The sequence below is a fragment of the Benincasa hispida genome, chromosome 9 (genome assembly GCF_027475165.1).
Source record: "Benincasa hispida cultivar pf3 chromosome 9, pf3_genome.v1.1, whole genome shotgun sequence".
Lineage (NCBI taxonomy): Eukaryota > Viridiplantae > Streptophyta > Magnoliopsida > Cucurbitales > Cucurbitaceae > Benincasa > Benincasa hispida.
Genome location: NC_143486.1, coordinates 27,743,794 through 27,763,104, shown reverse-complemented (window position 1 = coordinate 27,763,104; position 19,311 = coordinate 27,743,794). Strand labels below are relative to the sequence as shown.

The following is a 19,311-nucleotide window of genomic DNA, read 5'->3' as shown; positions in this document are numbered from 1 at the left end:
TCACCAGAGCCAATATGGTATTAAGAAATCAGTTTCCTTTTCTTTTTTCCAAAATAAAAAGAAACAGTACACAAATTAGTTTCCAAAACAAACCATACACAACAAGAAACAAATTATTGTTTTCCAAAACAAACAGTAACAAACAAATAATAAAGAAGGAAAATAAAAAACGAAAAAAAAATGGAAAAAAAAGTTCATGGTACCAAAATTTGACGGTGAGCAAACGGCAAGCGGACTACGAGCTGTGAGAATCTCGACTATGGGTTTTGAAGAAGACAGAATGAAGGAGAAGAAAAAAATTGAAGAAGAAGGAAAAGAAGAGACTGTGGGTGGCAGGGAGTTGGGGAGGGTTTTTAACGATCTTTTTTCGACAGTTGTTTGGTCAGCAGTTGGGATAAATACCCACATCCTGACGATCAATCAAATACCACCAGCCTAATTACAAACTCCCGAAAATTGTCGGGCAAACTCAACCTTATCCCAACTGTGTTTTTACACACTATTGGCATAAACTTTACAATTACCCATATGTTTTTTTTTTTTATTTAAATACCCATATCCCAACAGTTGCTTAATTACCGTCGGTGAAAATACGAACTCCCAATGGTCGCTCAAATAATGTCGGGCGAACTCAACTATATCCTGACAGTATGCTTGAATACCGTCGAGCAAAACTTGACAACTTCTCAATTTTTTTTTTATTTGTATTTATTATTTCTTAAAACTTAAACCTTGTCTGACGACATTATCCAAACCGTCGGGATAGATGAATAAAAAGTCTAAAAATATCTTTTTAAAATTAAGAATAACCTGACGATTGCATCACCATTGGCGGAAGTAGAAACTCTCGATGGTCACTTGAGGATCGTCGGGATAGTTTTACAATTTCCCCATAACGTTTTTAATTTTCTATTTCGCTACCTCTTGATGGTTCCAAACCATCGGGCAAAGGGACTTTCCCCCGATGGTGTTACTCCGACCATCAAGAGAAGAATAAATTGTAATTTTCTCATTTTTTAAAAAACTAAACAACTCTCGACTATCCTGGGACCATTGGGCGAGTTCAACAAGCTTGACCGTAGGTTTATTGACCGTTAGGATAGATCGATTATCCCGATGTCAGTGAACTTTCTGTGAGGATTGAATTTTCTCCCAACACCTCCATGTACCGTCAGGGAAAATGAGACCACCCGATGCTTTTTATGGCGTCGAAAATAACCATAATTCTTGTAATGGCCTTAGAATAGTCATGAAGCAAATCATATATACCAAGTAACGAATCAAATAGTTTCTATATATTCTCTGAACAATTTTCAATTCAAAATTTTAAAATATTTTTCTATTTTTAGTCTCCAATATGGTTTTGTTCATAAAAGTTAATTATTATATTAGAGATCATGAAGGGAATTATAAATCTAACGTGAATATTTGATCCAATTTAGCATTGGAAGAAAAAAAATCATGAGAGGTAGTCTCTCTTGTTATCACTACAAAATAAAAACATTTCACTCTTCAATTGACTTAAATGAGCTCAGATAATTTGCCTTATTCTTTCAACTACTACAAGATTATGGTTTTGAATTTCTATCCCAAAACTATGCCTAGGTAGCTAGCTTTTTTTAATACCCCAACTACTTATTTATTTATTTATTTTTATATCACTCTTTAATAATAGCTCTAAGAGGGTTATTGGTTTAATACACTTGGCTCATTATACTGACAGTTTTTTAAAAAGAAATATATATTTGATCTTTTGAACTTAGGATTCCACTTCAAATTCTGTTACGATACACAAATTAAAGATGCAGTATATGTTCCATCTTACTTTTGACTCATAACCCTTATTTCTAAAGCTTGTACTTGGCTCAACCTTATTTTTTATTTTTTTATTTTTTTATTTTTTGAGATTCGGTGAGAGGATCGAGTCTATCCCGATGTGTATAATAGAGCTGCTCTGAGTATGGCCCAATTTGATACTGATTTTATAAATTCTGTTGGAACTTGTGATTGTTTCATTTCGAAAGATGTTGGGTGTAGTTGGACTTCTCTTTTTGACTACAAAATTAACTGGAGAAAAAAAGATTAAAAAAACTACAAAAATATACAAATCTGACTACAAAATTAAGTGGATAAAAGAAGGTTAAAACTCAACTACGAAATTTTTAAATTGAGTGCATATTTGAGCGGGGTTTTAAAATAGTTAAAATGATGGTTGTATATTACCTCTTTATCTACCCATGACCTGTTAGCTCTCTATCAAAGTCATATATTTATCACTTCGGAAAATTCAAGAGGACCTAATATTTACCTATTTTATCATAATTTTTCAAGTGTAAACTTAACTCATTGATGATATTAATATAATTAAATAATTCAAATTTATGGTTTCAATTTCACGAAAAGATTAATGCTTATTTTACTTTGGTTATCTTTGACATTTTAAATATTCTATTCTAATTTCTAAATTTCACATAATAACTATTTTAGCTTTTAACCTTCATTTCTTGCATAAATTATTTTATATATATATATATATATTTAAAAAAGAATCATACATGTGGATACATTATACATACTCTGTTTTGATAGAGTATATGTTTAAATTGGCAATTCTTTAAAAATCACATGTACACCAGGAGTTTTAAAACTTTTTTGGGTTTTTTTTCCTTTAAAATAATTAATGAAAATTAATAATAACAAAACCATTTCGGTCTTTAAATTTTCAAAGTCATTGGATTTTGTATATATATATTCAAAATATCTATTTTGATCCATACTTTATTTTTCTTTAACAATAAATGATATGATTTGAAATATACACACATTAATATGTTAAGATGATGAGTATGCATTAAAGTCACATAAATTACCCCAAAAATCTAGTGTAAATTAGATGCATATTATCTAATCAATTACAAAACAAATGACAAAGACAGAATGACTATATTTCCTAACATTGAAAAACTAAGGACATACATTTCAAGAAAAGTCCAACAATTGAAAAAAAGAAAATAATAAAACAAACACCAAATTTCATAAACCAAAACCTAAAGAAAAAAAAATAAAAACGATGCGGATATCTCAATTTTATGAAAATGTTAATAAAAGGTTGATATTGGAACTTTTGGAAGAAAAATTATATAAGAACTTCATATTAATAAATAAGTAAATTATATTTTAAAAGTAATTAAAAGTATTTAATATTGAAATTATGTTTTATTTTTTATATTTTATGAAAATTAGGGTTGTTTTCAAATAAAAAAAACAAACTAATTTATTTATAAATATATCAAAATGTTACTATCTATTAATAATAAATTGTGATAGACATCTATCTAATAAAAATATTTTTAGCAGTTTTACCAATTAAAATATGGAAAGTTTTCAAATTAGGAAATAAGGGAAACTATTTACATAAAATAGTAAAATTTTAATCTTATTTGATAAAGACAGATAAAGTCTATCATTGATACTATAGCGGTAGAAATTGAAAGAAGTCTATCATAGATAGATGCGGATGGAAGTTCTCTATTTTATTTTACTATTTTTATAAATAGTTTGATATTTTTTTGAATTTTTTTCTTAAAATCATTACCCAAAATATCATGAAAATTTAATAGAAGGAATAAAATAGAGTAACTAGTAACGGATAGATTTGAGGGAATAGTAAAATAATAAAAAGAAGAATCCATGTCACATGCTTTTTCTCCAAATTCCAACTCATCGAAATCAACGGAAATGGGCAATTAGGTAATTTCACTAAAAAAACCCCAAACACGCTCCACCTATAAATTCCATTTTCCCCCGAAATCTTTCAAAATAAACGCGCGAAATCCAACCCTTTCTCCCGCGCCTTTTCTCTCTCTTATTTCTCTCTTTTATCCCTTTAATTCCTCTTTTAATCTCTCATTTTCTCTCCCAGTCCCCGCCGCCGCTATGGAGCGCTTCCACCACCCCCAATCCGCCGCCAGCACGGCCACAGCCACCATCTCCAACTCTGACCTCAAGCGCGGCAAGAAACGTGGTAGCTACAACTGCGGCCGATGTGGTCTCCCCAAGAAAGGCCATGTTTGTAACCTCACTTCTTCCACCACCTCTACCACAACCACCACCACCGCCGCCGCTACTACTTCCACTCCCACCACCGATTCTACCAATTCCGCTCGCGGTTCCACTATTGACCCCGCTTCCCACTCCCACCTCCGTCGCGCTCTCTCCTTTGACGAGGCTGACGATCTCCGCAGCGGCTTCCATTCTGACCTTGACGATATCGATGAGGCTGAGCCGGTCTTTGATTATCCCGATATCGATCCGGACTCCTCTGGATGTTTACCTGCGACTTGTCTTTGGGAGGTTCTGAGGAGGCTGCCGCCGACTGGGATTTTATCGGCGGCGAGGGTTTGTAAGGGGTGGAGAGCGACGACGAGGAAGATTTGGAGAGCGGCGGAGGTGTTGAGATTGAGAGTTCCGTCTAGGGCTCAGGTTGGATTTGTTGGTTCGTTGCTGCAGAAGTGTTCTGGACTTGTGACCCTCTCGCTTAGATTGGAAAGGTTAGGGTTCTTGATTGGACGGTTTAGATCTATCGGTTAAGTTGACGATCGGGTTCTGATGAGTTAATGTGATAATGAGTTTAATTGAAATGTGAAAAATGAACTGGATCCGGATGTTGTTGAACTAAATGTGACAAAAATTAGGTAGATGAAATGATTTGGGCTTCGATCTGTGACGAACTAGCGAAATGAGGACCTGATCTTTTTATTCCATGGTTTTTTTATGGTAATAGCACTTGTAGTTGATGACTTTAAATTCTGATCAAATTTATCCACTGTCATACAATGGGGTTGACTTTCTTGTTCTTGTTCAACAATTTTCCTCTAAATTTAGCTTGCAACTACTGACTAGCTAGCTAGCTCGTAACTATTTATCTTTCTTGATGACTTCTGTTTATTCTCTAAAAATAAGATTTATATGGAATTCTAGAGATCGGCCTTAATGAACACTAATAGGTGATGGTGTTTGAAGATCAGATTGTTTTAACATATGAGTTTCTTGATGTAGCAGTGACTTGGATTCGATGATGTTGGCTTGCATTGCGTTCTCGTGTCCTAATCTTGAAGTTCTGGAGATCACTACGTCTAAATCATCAATAAATCGCATCACAGGGTAATTCTGTATACATATGTCTTACCTTGTTTTGTACTGATTTTTTTTTATTTGTTCTGTTTGTTGATCTGTGAATATATGACTGTGTGAAAGTGGTATGATCAGAAGAATACTGATAGCTGAAGTTCATAACAGAAAATGTGTTCCAATGACTGATGTTTGGCCATTTCTTTTTATTTGTAATATGCAGTGGTGAACTTGGTCGATTTGTTGCCGATAAACGTTGTCTTAAGAGTCTTAAGATGGAAGGTTGTTCTAGTTTGGGGAGTTTTTCCCTCTGTTCATCAAGTCTTGGCACACTTTGGCTTTCTGATCTTTGCTCCCTCTCTAAGATGGTTATATCTCTTGTCCTTTTATCTCTTACAATGACTACCTCTGATAGAAAAGTAAGTTTGCTCATTCATCTACTATTTTGACAGGGTTTCAATTGCCCCAATTTAAAGGAGATTTCCTTAGAGTTTTCACGTCAAGAAAATGATAGCACTGATCTTGTTGCGATGGTTGATGGCATGGGAAGGGGTTGTCCGAGATTACAAAACATACACATATCGTCTGTCCGTCTTTCTCATGCTGTAGTACTAGCACTGACAGCTGCACAATTGAGGTTTGTCCTACTAGTACTAATTTAGCATTGCAATGAGCTTGTGCCAAGTAAACTTCCATCCTTTTTTGAATGTTCAGGGGTTAACTTTTGTTCTCATTAATGTTTATTGTGGATTCTTATTTTGTTTTTGCATTGATCAGGGGATTGCGGATGCTTTCACTTGTTCTTGGAGCTGACATCACTGATGCATCAGTTGCTTCTATTGCTTCAAGCTATCCAAACTTGGAATTGCTTGATCTTAGCGGGTATGCATTTTTGTTTTTTACTAATCTCACACGCCATTATAATTTTGAGATTAATCTAGGAAGTGCTGAAGTGATTGGTGCAAGGAGTCAATGTTAAGGGTCACATGCTTGAGTGGATAATAGAACTGATCTTGCAGTGAATTGCTGGAGAATTTATCATCTCTTTCTTTTAAATGCTTACTTAAAAGTTAAATCTCTGAAGCAAGCTTATTGATATGAAATTATTCTGACGGCATAATTAGTATAAAGAGATCATCTGAATCGGCCATTGATTTGGATTTCAGGTCTAGCATCAGTGACAGTGGCATAGGAATGATCTGTAATGTTTTCCCAGATTCATTGTCTAGACTTCTCCTTGCCCTCTGTCCTAATGTCACTTCAAGTAATCACTCATCTTTATATCCGATTTTTGTGTAATTTTTCATCTTTGTATAAACTTTTTATTATGCTGGCTCTCAGTTTCCAATTACTGATGAAGTTGCTTCCTGCTCTTCAGGTGGCATACAATTTGCAACGGCTGAATTGCCACTTCTTGAACTCATGGATTGTGGGATGACTATTTGTGACCCTAATGCACAGGATTCGACATCTGAAACTGGTGATCACGAGTTATCAAAACCGCCAAACTCTAAGTTTCACCTCATTTACCAAAAGCTGATCATCAAACACAACAACCTGAAAAAGCTGAGTTTATGGGGTTGTTCCGGTTTAGATGTGAGACTCTAGCCATTACCTATCAAATCTATATGCCATCATTTTCTCCATTTTTATTCTGTTCTTCACATGCAGGCACTATATCTTAACTGCCCACAACTAGATGATCTCAACCTGAACTCTTGCAAAAATTTGCATCCAGGTGAATTATTTTTTTTTTACCCCTTAACTGATCTCCTTGAAACTGACTATAATTCATATATCTCCTTGAAAGTGACTATAATCCATATATCTGATGAAAAGTTCTACACCTAATATTATTAAATATTTTCATGCTTCCAGAGAGATTGCTACTTCAGTGCCCTGGTTTACGAAATGTGCACGCATCAGATTGCAAGGAGTTATTGGTTGGAGCTATTCGAAGTCAGGTACACAAATCGATTACTTGACTTTAATCTCCTATTGAATTTGAGGATTAGTTATCTGGAAGATTGGGAACATTCCATGTACATGGTAGATTGCTTAAAGAAGGATTTGAATTCCGATGTTAACTTAATATGCACTTCTTTTGTCCATTTCAGCTTAATAAGGCTGCTGCGCCTGAGGAGAACGTACTCTCATGTAAACGCTTGGCAGATGGCTCAAAACGCATTAGAGTTCCACCTCTTGTTTCACTGGTAAGTCGGAACTTCTAGTTATTTGAATAGCGGTCTAAACACAAAGGTGGTTCCTAAGACACAAAAAGAAATCTAATACACCTTCATGATTAGCATAAACTTGCGCTTAATGGTAATTAACGAATTTAGTAGTATTTTAATATGGTATCATTATAAGAAGTCCTATATTCAAATTCACGTGATATAATTTCTTTCTTTTCCCTGTTTTTGTTGGCAGTCATCCGATAATTATACAAAACGAAGAAAGGTCGGAATCCATCAGTGTAAGATTCTTGTGTCTTGAACAATTCAGAAGTTGTGATTGTTTTTCCTCGGACACTGATAAAATATTTGAGCATTGTGAATTAGCCAGTGAAGGCAGAGTGCACCTGCCAGCCATTTGGGTTAGAGGCAGAGTGCCTCGCCTGTATAAACATTTCGCTATGTAACATTGCCACTCTCTTAAAACCATATTTTTTAGTATAGAACTGAGTCCAGTACCCAGAGCCAAGTCATACATTTATCAAGGTTTATAAGTTCATTTTTTTCCAATAAAGAATAATAATTATTTATAATCATATGATTTGAGAGATTCCTCGTGTTCTAGAAGTGAGTTTAGGGCAGGTGGCCTTCACTAGGTGATTGCTCCAAATTCTTGGGTGCGTTGTCAAACTACAATGTTTTCTTTCTCGACAGTATAAAACTATCAGTCACATTTATTCAGCTTCGAATAATTTCTTGGGCTCGAGATAGTCCTCTTGACCGATTTTATAAACTCTGATGGTGCCTCAACTGGTGAGGCTCTTGGATTCATCAGCTTCATGCTTTGATTAATCGATGCATATGGCAAAGCCATTTTGTAGACTACTAATGCCTTGATTCAATGGAAGTCCAGTAAGTACATTAGATATATATCCCTTGATTTATTATGTAGAATGATGGTTCTTATTTGAAACTCAATTAGAGTATGGTTTAAAACAACCAAGGTCGAGTATTATCTTCGAATTTGGGTTATTAAAGATCTGTTTGGTAGAGAATTTAAAAACAAAGGATTATATAATAATAGAGTTGTATTTCATGTTTTCAAATATGTGGTTGGTAGGAGAATTATTATTAAAAAACTGTAAAATTATTATTTTGTAATAATGTATGATTTATAGGATAAATTGAAATTTTTATCCCTAAAGTTTGGAAGGAGTTAAAATTTAAGTCTTATGATTAATTTGAATTTATCTCCTATGATTTGATAAAAGTTTCACAAATAGTTTATATGGTAGGGATTATTTAAAAGGGTTTAACAAATCATAGAGATTATGTATGAAGTTCTTTCAAACCGTAGAAATTAAAATTTAAATTTTATGGACTAACTTTTAATTTTCTTTTAACTATAAGATCAAATTTGAAATTTAATTTAATTTATAATATATTACATAATAAATGTTTTATTTTTTTTAGAAAAATTGAATTGAATTTATAACTGACATATTATATTTCTAAATATTTTTAATATTATTTAATGTAATTATGCATTTTAAATTTTAAAATACAAATTTTAGATATAATAAAAATATAAAAATATTGTTATTAGAATTTACCTTGTCTAGATTGCAGAATTCGAAAATAGTTTTTAGAAACAAAATTTGGATTGACTGAAACATATATTCATTGAATTTAGTAAATTTGAAATATAAACAGAATCTGAAATGTGAATCAAACAGATCCTAATTCTTTTTTTTACTTGTTTTAATTTTAGTAAGGGGATCGATTTGTGATACAAAATAAACTAAACTAATCTTAAGAAGGTAACTAAAGTGATCAAGAAGGGAGAATTTAAAGAAGAGACATTCTAAGGTATTGATGGACCTAATAAACTAATAATTTAATTCTGGAATCAATTAACAGAAAACTTAGATGTCAAAGTATTTTATTTGGATTGGTCTTTTTGAGGTCAACCTGTTCTGTTGCTTAATTACTAACTTCTACTCAATTAAGCTCATAAGAGTGCCAATAATTGAGTACTCAAATGATCTATTTCTCTTCCTGTTCATAGATAGACAAAAGATGGGTTGGAAGAACTAAGAATTTGTGCTTTAAACTTTGAGGCCATTTGAATAAGCTAAAAGTCACCAAAATAGAGAAGGATAAAAAGTAAATTAAAAACAAAAAATGCAAACCAACAGGTGTCAAAACCTATTGAAAGTAAATCATGGTGAGGCTAGGAGAAAAAATAGTTGAAGAAGTTTAATTAATACTAGTGTGGTATTTGTTGGTCAATAATTCAACCATCAGTCACTAATATGAACATTATTTAGTGATTAAACTTCCATAATAAATTGATCCAGATTATTATTATTGATGTTTAACTTAACAAAAGAGTGTTTACTCTCTTAGAAATTACAAGATTGTGTAATGGAAGAATTTTGATATAGATCAAACTATTATGGGTGGAAGAGTTGGGAGGTGGTGTGTAAATATAGATTCATCTGTTTGATAATTATTTTATTATTGTTTTGAAATTAAGTTTTTAACTTTATTTTCGCCTCTATGTTGTAATGTTCTGTTGTTCACTTTTTTCTTTTTCTTTTTTTCTTTCTTTTTTTTTTTTTAAAAAAAAATAATCATATTTTGACTAATATTTCAAGTTTTTCTTAGAAAAAAAGTGAAATCCATGGCAAGAAAATTAGGAGAAAATAACCAAAAACTTCAAAAACTAAAATCAAAATGTTATGAAACAGGACTTAAGTAATGATTGTCGAGTCGAGCATTTTGGTTCGTTTTAAAGAAATTTAGATGTTCAACATTTTTTAAAATGCAAATATAGTCGTTCGACATCATAAGATTTGTAAATGTTAATGCTTTAAAAATTATACATTCTTCCACTAATACCCTTACAAAATATGTAAAAACTGTTGGGGTTGATGCCTTAAATCTCATGGGTCATGTAATTTGTAATTATAATGTACAAACGATTTATTTATTTAATAAAATATGAGATATTTTATTTGACATGAGTAACATTAACCCTAGAACCAATAAACTAACATCCATGATTATTTTCTATAGCTTAAACATGTATTTAGAGACATACAGGTAGATCATGTTTAAATGATAACTTAAATGATTTATAGTAGATGGATAAAGCTGGATACCTTATCCTGGTAACACTATGAATATGACTCGCTTTGTAGATGTTACAATTATTGTAAAGTGCTACAAATGATTTAATTTTGATCTTTCGTGTGGAGACATGTGAGCGGGGGTGTTCTATACAAAAGGGTTTGTATAAGACCGAACCACAAAATAAATAGTCTCATTATATAATGCTGCTAATAGTAGAGACTTACATTTCACCAGAATGACCATAGGTGACATGACCTACCTGAATCTTGAGTGAGTTGTGAACTTCAACCTATGAAGATGGTCCTTTGATTTGTATGGGTGAGAGTGGCTAAATCGCCGGCTCAATAAGCCTATTAGTTTGGGGATTCATCTGATTAGAGAGCTGGGAACACATGTACACAAGAGGAAATTCACTCATTTCTTAATATCGGGGTAAGTAGATAAATTGCTCTTTAAGAGTTTCCAGGCTTGAACAATGTAGCTTCACATCCTCTCTTGACCCTAGAGGGGTTTGGTCATAATTGGACTATGACTTATTGTTCATTAGAGAGATCAGTGATACTTAAGAAGTTAGATGTAACTACAGAGGTGAAGGGTCATCGCACTGTTGAATGGTTATATCCAATAGACACAAAAATATATCCGTAGTGCGGATCTTTAATGGAGTGACCAACAGTTAATGGATATTGAGTAATTTAATTAATTATTTAAGTACCATTGGAGCTTCAATCTACAAATCCATAAGATTCCTTCTATAATTCAACTGGGATTATTATAAATTAATTTTTTGATTAATTTGAATTGTTCAAATTAATGAAGAGAATTAATTATACATGATATAATTAATATAATGTATTTAATACATTATAATATAAAGTTTATTTTGAGAGGATTTAAATATTTGATAATATGATTCAAATATTAATTATGTGAATTTGATTCATATAATTAAATTTAGTATAAATGTGATTTATATTAAATACTACAAATGATTTAGAGAATTATAAACTATGAGTTATATTGTATTTGATACAATACAAAAATTATAGGCTATGCACGCACACGCACGCACCTAGAAGAATCTCCTATAAAAATCTTTCCTCTCAAAATTTCTTCCTCCCTCTTCCAAAAGTATCAAAACCCACACTCTTGAGAATCCTCTACCAAAAAGAGAATATATTAAGCTCCGCTTGGTGGTGTCCTCATTGGATGTTCGTCATCGAGTTGTTCGTGACAGATCGAGGAGAGATTTCGTGAAGATCTTGTTCTTCAAGGGTAATTTAATCCCTAACCCTTCTTCCTCCTTTTTATCTATAAGCATGTTGTAAATTATATGCATAGCATAATTATATGTTTCTCTGTAATTTTGTATTCTGTGAAAATTGAGAATTGGGAACTATCTGTGCTTCCACATTCGGACTTCGCCGTTATTTCAAAAACATGGATGAATCTACATTCCAAAGGAATGAAAAGCTACGAAAATGTTTCACACAAAATTAGTTAGAGTAATTTTATGTCAAAATGAGCACAACTCAACCGCCATAGAATTTGTATTTTCAATCTCAAAGTTAGAGGTTCGATTCTCTCTATCACACATATTATTAAAAAAAAAAAAGCAATTAAAGTTTAAACAAAACATTCTCTCAAAACAAAAGTTGACATATCCATTGGAAAGATAGAAATACCACTCAATCTATATAAGATACATGAGGTATCCATCTCGTGATCAATTAATTTTGAGATTTAACCACATATTTGTCTAATATGGTATTATAGTCTATCAAGTCTAACACCAGCTTTGGATTAAAAGAAAAAAAAAGAGATCCAATCTAAAACTGGTGAACTCCCTAAAGAGGCACTATCTTGAAGAATATATTTTACTAATATTTATTTTGCTTATTTCATATCTTCCCTCCTTTTGTTATATGGTAAAATTTAAAATAACCAGCTAACTAAGAAGAAAAGAAGAGGGAAACTTGAGAAAATTTAGGCTAATCCCATCCTCCTTTTTAAAGTGTTCGTCAACTACTAAAAAATAACATTTTTTAATAAAATGTGAGGGTAGAATAAGTTGGTTTGAGCATAACACTTGAAATCAACTTTTAAAATATAAAATTTTGAATTTTTAAGTATAAATCTCTAATTATATAACAACTACAAAAATACCTTAGATTACTTCGACAACCTACCATACAACTAACTGCAACGACTAACTCCATATTCAAAATAGAAAAAAAAAAAAAAATCTTAACTGATTTAAGTGATTTAAACTCAAATTTGAATCAATATAGTATTTAATAATCGTCTTTTATAACCATTTAAAATGGGTAGAAAAACTTTGATCATATAGCCAACTAAAACTAAAACTTGTGTAACCAAACCCACAATAGTTATAATTTTCAACAATTTTTTTATAAAAAATATTTAAATGAAATGACGTTTTGAAAAATACATTTTTTACAAGGCAATCCAAAGAAGCTTGTAATTCTATGTTGAATGTATTAGCATATATACCAAAGTCTAACATGGAAAATATGATAATTAAAGCCCAAACCTAAAAATAAATGAAAAAGACAAGAAAGCAAATAAAACTCATTGATGTTTTTGGTTGAAAAATAATTCTACTATAAACCGAATATTAATATTTAGAATAATAAATATTTGTATCTGATTACAGAAATTAAATGTCATTATATATTTTACAAATTTTATTGTTCGAATTTTAAATAAGATGTAAACTAACCTAAATTTTAAAATTGCTATAAAATTTATCAAAATCTAATTTGCATGGATTTCTTTCAACTATAGCCTAATAAAATCAAATTTATATAACTATTATATGCATTGTATACAAATAAAAGTATTACAATTCAATTATATATTTTTAGAAAATGTTTCAACTATAAAAATTTTTACCTAAATTTTATCTTCGTCAATAACGTTTTTATAATTATCACTAGACATTAACTTTATAATGGCTATTTTGTCCTTAAAATCATATCTCTTGTGTTTTGTACATAATTTTTGTGATTTTTTTCCCTTTATTTAATTTTATATTCTCTTTTTTAAATTATATTTTTCAACCATTCCTATATTGTCCTCATATACATACATACATACATATATATACATACATACATACATATATATATATATATACATACATATATACATATATATATATACATACATATATACATATATATATATATATATATATATATATTTTATGGAAGCTCTTAGTTTTATTTATTTATTTTTTTGAGATTGTTTATGGTAACAACATTTTTAATGGGTGTTGATTTAGTTTTTTTTTTAAAGACAACGAATGATCAAATCATATTTAAGTAATGAATAGATTTCTAATTTCTTGAACGTGCATTATTATTTATATATTATATATCAAATTAAAATAAATTATATTTTTGCTCAAATAATAAAATGTATTTTGATGTCAAATCATCATCTTTGTTAATCGTCACATAAAGAACTTCCAACATTTTATGATACAATAAAACTTGATTAAAAAAATTAAATATAATATACAAATAATGGAATTTCAAACCTCTAAAATATTAAAAATTAAAATAAAATTGAAAACAATGACCCATGATTCACTTCAAAATATCACACATGCAAAGACACTCAAAAGACGGGCACACGCGACACATAATTAATCGATCACGAACACATATAGTCACAATCCACATGTGGAAGAGAGACAATGAGGGACACATCAAATTAAAAAGTATGATTAATACACCCTTTTTTTTTTGAATACTTGAAGTTGTGTCATTTAACAAATTTTTAAAAGCTTAACCATTGCATTATTAGCAAAAAAACAGAGACATCTTTCACTATATAACATATAAACAGCAAACTCAAAACATAAATGGGTCATCCGCATAAATGCCTTCTTCAACAATCCACATGATCTTGTTCCCTATACTCAACATGTCATTGCTACATCCATATGGAACATTTCCATTTAATTATTGGCCCTCTCCTCTATTTTATATCAGCCATTATTATTACTTTATACCAATATATATATATATATAAGAAGAAATTTCAAGAATCAATCATTGAAAAATTATAATATAAATTAATTAAAAAAAAAACAAATAATATATATAACTACAAGCAAACATGGAGTTTATATTATTTAAACCCAAATCCATCCATACTTAAACAAAGGTTGTTAGACAAATCAAGCCAAGTAGACTTGGAACTTAAACAAATAAGTATGTATATGACAAATATAAAACTACCACTTAAAGGGTTTTCACATCTTGGTATATAGAATAATATTACAACTTAATGATATATATATATGAAACACCCAAACAAACAACCTGCATATTCTTTCCTCAAATCCTTTTATCTGAATCAAAACTTTTTCTAGATCATCGACGTTTCAATAATTAAGATAAGTTAAGACTCGAGATCGAATCGAGACAGAAGAAGCTGCAGGCTTTGAAGCTGACTTTAGCATTTTTTTTTTCTTGTTTAGCTTCTGTTCTTGCATTTCTCCATAGCCCTTGGTGCTGAAATGAATGATTTGTGTATCATTTAGAACATAAATGTACTTCACATAAATATTTTTATTTGTTAGATGATTATACTCGCTAAATTTATCCTAATGATTATATTTTCATTTTAATCCTATAGGTTCTATTTTGTATCATTGCATGGTTGTCCTTTAATTTCAAAAGTTACTATATCTATTCCAACAATTTAGTTAAATAAGTCTAAAAAAAAAAAAAAAAAAAAAAAACTTCATTGTATCAAATATTAACATTGTCACTAAAAATTTGTTGTTTTTAAAATATAAAAAATTACTGAAAAATATTATTAAATATAACAAAATTTTATTGTTTATTAGTGATGGATAATAATAGTTAATAATAGGTACTAATGGACATCTATTAGTGTAAACAGTGATAGACACCGATAGACAATAATATTTTGTTATATTTGAAAATATTTCTAACAGTTTTGTTAGTATGAATCTTACATAAACTATGTACTTAGAGTCGTGCATTTGTTACAAAGTTTTATTCCACATCACCCTTAAAAGATACTAGTATTTAAGAAAATTTAACCAAATTACTGTAAGAATGAAATTATAATAAACACAAGCTATAAAACGACCTAAAATGGTAATTTAACCTGCCCTAACTTATCAGTTATGCTCTAAGATTCAACACTCCTTTTTATATTATAAATTGAATAAGATCTTGACATTTTTATATCATTTTAGCTCACAAGGGAAGAAAATAACTAAAAAAGAAAAAAAAATCAACATTATAACGTTTTTTTTTAAAGACTAGTGGTAGTTTAATAGTTTTCTATCCTTAGTTACCTTATTGTTATTATTATTATTATTTTAAAAGTAACTGAAAACTATTCATGCATCTAAATTTATTGGGTTTGTAACTCTACCTATAGTATCCATAATTCACTCAACTTATATTTGAAAAGTAATAAGAAAAAAAATCTCTTAAAATCTTGTTCTAAGATTGAGAAGATTTTAGACAAGAAAAAGATAAGATAAGAAGACACATACCAAGTCCAATAGCCTCTTTTCCTTTCATGATGCGTAGACGTTTGCAAGATTCAACAAACATCCTATATTTTGTCGAAATAAAGACATCAAAAGATTGGTTTATAATTGAATTTGGTACATGTTGACATTAAAATTAATAGCTCCAAAAGATATTAAAACTTACTCCCACGGAACATCTCCAACCAGCATCCAATCACCATCTTTGTCTTCATAAGTTGGAACATAATCAGAGCCACTTAAAAGATCCATCAATTTACTCTCGTTCATGAAATCCTTCATTTCTTGAGATCCACAGTTACCTCAAATAGTGTAAACAAAACCCGGATTCAAAAGGTTACTAAAGAAGTGAAAAAAATATTTGACGAATGAAATTATTTGATGAGATCGTCACAATGTGGTTGACAGTTTTTCACTATTGGATGTATGAGAAATAAGAATCTGATTAAACTTACATCTCGAGCAGTTTTCTAAAACTGTTACTACGAGAAAACCTAATACAGTTATTATGGAAGCCTCGTTCAATAATTTTCTTTCCAATCAACTCGTAAAATTTTGCTTAATTATATTAGCTTACCAATGGTGGTGAAGGAGCCAAACATGGCAGCAAGAGCATCAGAGAGTTGTTTGTAGCTCTTGTACATCTTCAAGTCCACTTTGCGCAGATACGGCGCCCCATCCATGCTCACTTTCACGAACGCCAACATGTTGTTCTTTCGGAATGATCGAACGGGTGGCCATCCCACGACTTGTGCCCTACACATCCACCAAAACACGAGAAATTATTCGAGGAGATTGAAAAATAATAACTACGAATCCTTTCGTGTCGTAGTGGTCACATTGAATAATTTTTCCTTCGAAACAGAATGACATAATTGAGTTTACTTAGCCGGAGGTTTGGCCGGATCGGCGGTAAGGACGGTTTTGTCTTTGTTTCCGGGGTTGGAATCGATGGCAACGTCGTCGTCGACAGTTTCTTTCGAAGAAAGATTGAGCTTGAGATCAACCTTCGAAATGGTCTCACTGCTGACAGTTTCAGCAAAGCCTCGTTTTCGAGCCGCCACCTCTCCCAATTCGCCGCTTCCGATGTTGTTGTTACCGGGTAGACCTAGCCGGAGCTCCGTCTCTTCAAACCCCATCTTCTTCTTCTCCATAAACTTTTTTTTTTTTCTCTCTCTCTTCTATTTGAATTATGAGTGGAAACGATAGAGCTTTTCTTTTCTTTTATTTTATTTTTTGTTTGGTTGGGTTTTGTATGTGGTTATAATAATGGAAACAAGATGAAAATAACCCGCCGGTGAGAAGGGGGGCTGTGTGCTAAAGTTACATGGCGGTGACGTAGGTTATTTTATTTTTTAAAAGGATTGGGGGTTTTGGGGTGGGGGATTTGTGAGACTGTGAGATGTGGAGGGTGGAATGAGATGGACTCTTCCAAGTTTTGTGGGATAAATGACCGGTGGGTGATGTTAACATTTCATTATAAAAGTAGGGATAATTAAAAAAGAAAATAAATAAATAAATAAAGAGCAACCCACCGTCTTCTCTGGCTTTCTCTTGGCTTTGACTATGTTTTTTTTTTTTTTTGCTTTTTTCTTTTTTTCAAAGGTTATATTCAGTAAGTGAGAATTTGCCTTTTTCAAACATTATATAATCTATAATTAATTTAGATAGTTAGTTGTATACTTATTTACTCTTTAAATTTATTCAGTTGTTAAATTTTGAGTAAAATTATGGTACAAAATACTCCTTAATTTTGGAACATATGTTTGATTATTATATTGAGAAGTTTCATCTTTTATCCTTCAAGTTTGAAATTTGTTTTAAAAAAATAATTGTGAGAATTTTTTCCATTAAAATAAGGTGGAAATTAATATATGACTAATTTGTAAAATTAAAAAACATATATGTACGATTTACAAATTATTCACGAAGAAATTGACATGACAATTGATGAGTAAAAAATTATTAGGTAAATAATTTTAATAATATATCTTAGTTTTATATGAAATAAATTGGTAACAATGATTTGAAATCTTCTAACTACGATATTAAATTTCTGTCGACATTTCACATCTCCATAAATTTAACTGCCATGAGAGATGAATTGACATTTTCATTATATCATTAAAAATCCAGGACAAAAGAATAAACACAAAATGTCACTCGTGTAGATATTTTTTTGAATTTATTATCAACATAGACATTTTATCAATATTTTTGTAAAATTGAGATCCTAACATTTTCATCGATATCGACGTTTTAAAACTTACTTCTAACTATAAATAATATCACATACGCCTATATTTTCTTGACTAATTTCAAAGTTCAATGGCATCTTTCTAAACAAAATTTAAAGTTAAAAAATAAAATGAAATCTTTTAAAAATCCAAAATTTAAGAGTATTTTGTACAACTAAACCTAAATTTTGAATGATGACTTGTATATATAGATTCATTTGATTTGTTTTTGTTGACCAAATGATAAACATGACATGTTTATTGAATAAAATTGTATTATGATGAGTGTATCTATCAAATTATGGAAATACATGGGGAACTTAGGCCATACAGAGTGGTATATAGTCTATAAAAGGAGGTTAATTTTATTCTTTTTTTTTTTCTAATTTTCTTTTCACTTTTTATTTGTTATGTTGTTAAATATTTAATTAATATTTATCCAATATAAATATAATACATCATCATTTAACTAATTGAGCCAGATGTTAAGGTGTTGTCTTTAGTTTTTTGTTTTTGAAAATTAAACTCATAGATACTATTTACATCTTTAAATTTATTTTTTTGTTGTCTACTTTTTATTAATGATTTAAAAAATCAAGTCAAATTAAAAAAAAAAAATTCAAAAACTTGTTTTTAATTTTGAAATTTGGTTAAGAATTCAAGCATTGTACTTCATAATGATGCAAAATCATGATAAGAAATAAAGAGAGACTTTATTTTTAAAACTAAAAATAAAAAACAAAATGTTTATCGAATAGATAGAATTTTTTTTTTACTAAAAGAACAAACCACCTTTAGCAAGGATTCTCATTTTTTATTTATATATGTATATATATACAAGTATTGATATAATTAATAGATTTATTGTTTATTTGTTTCCCTGTGCATCCTAGTTTATGATTGGCTAATAATTATTAGTTATTAAAGCTCATGTTTGTATTGCACGCGCCAGAAAAATGAAATTCTACCAAACAATGCCTAAATATATAAATAAAAATCTTATGAAAATTATACAATGGAGTGGTGGTTTTATGCTCCTTTTGTTTTTTTTTGTTAAATAATTTAT

At 30.3% G+C, this 19,311-nt stretch overlaps 2 protein-coding genes across 2 annotated transcripts; one reads left to right on the top strand and one right to left on the bottom strand.

Moving 5' to 3' along the window:
- The first annotated feature begins 3,822 nt into the window (after positions 1-3,822).
- Positions 3,823-7,900, top strand: FBL17 (RNI-like superfamily protein). Its single transcript, XM_039041310.2, has 11 exons — positions 3,823-4,550; positions 5,062-5,163; positions 5,354-5,498; positions 5,583-5,767; positions 5,908-6,012; positions 6,297-6,394; positions 6,509-6,726; positions 6,802-6,868; positions 7,009-7,094; positions 7,248-7,343; positions 7,561-7,900. Exons 1-11 carry the CDS (start codon positions 3,937-3,939, stop codon positions 7,624-7,626), a joined length of 1,782 nt encoding a protein of 593 aa, XP_038897238.1. The 5' UTR covers positions 3,823-3,936; the 3' UTR covers positions 7,627-7,900.
- Positions 7,901-14,574: 6,674 nt separating this feature from the next.
- Positions 14,575-17,450, bottom strand: LOC120085137 (auxin-induced protein AUX28-like). The gene is made up of 5 exons (XM_039041000.2): positions 16,894-17,450; positions 16,586-16,764; positions 16,175-16,310; positions 16,012-16,073; positions 14,575-14,989 (listed from the first exon to the last, which is right to left on the bottom strand). The coding sequence occupies exons 1-5, from the start codon at positions 17,160-17,162 to the stop codon at positions 14,952-14,954; spliced, it is 684 nt and encodes a 227-aa protein (XP_038896928.1). The 5' UTR covers positions 17,163-17,450; the 3' UTR covers positions 14,575-14,951.
- Positions 17,451-19,311: the final 1,861 nt, after the last annotated feature.

Bases quoted from the DNA above. Each gene is read 5' to 3' on its own strand.
- LOC120085137 (XM_039041000.2), bottom strand. From the start codon at position 17,162: ATGGAGAAGAAGAAGATGGGGTTTGAAGAGACGGAGCTCCGGCTAGGT. The intron at 16,311-16,585 runs GTAAGCTAATAT...ACACTATTTGAG, and splicing joins TGGCTCCTTCACCACCATTG to GTAACTGTGGATCTCAAGAA. The intron at 14,990-16,011 runs GTATGTGTCTTC...CATTCATTTCAG, and splicing joins AAAAGAGGCTATTGGACTTG to CACCAAGGGCTATGGAGAAA.
- FBL17 (XM_039041310.2), top strand. From the start codon at position 3,937: ATGGAGCGCTTCCACCACCCCCAATCCGCCGCCAGCACGGCCACAGCC. The intron at 5,499-5,582 runs GTTATATCTCTT...CTATTTTGACAG, and splicing joins TTTGCTCCCTCTCTAAGATG to GGTTTCAATTGCCCCAATTT. The intron at 6,395-6,508 runs GTAATCACTCAT...CCTGCTCTTCAG, and splicing joins CTGTCCTAATGTCACTTCAA to GTGGCATACAATTTGCAACG.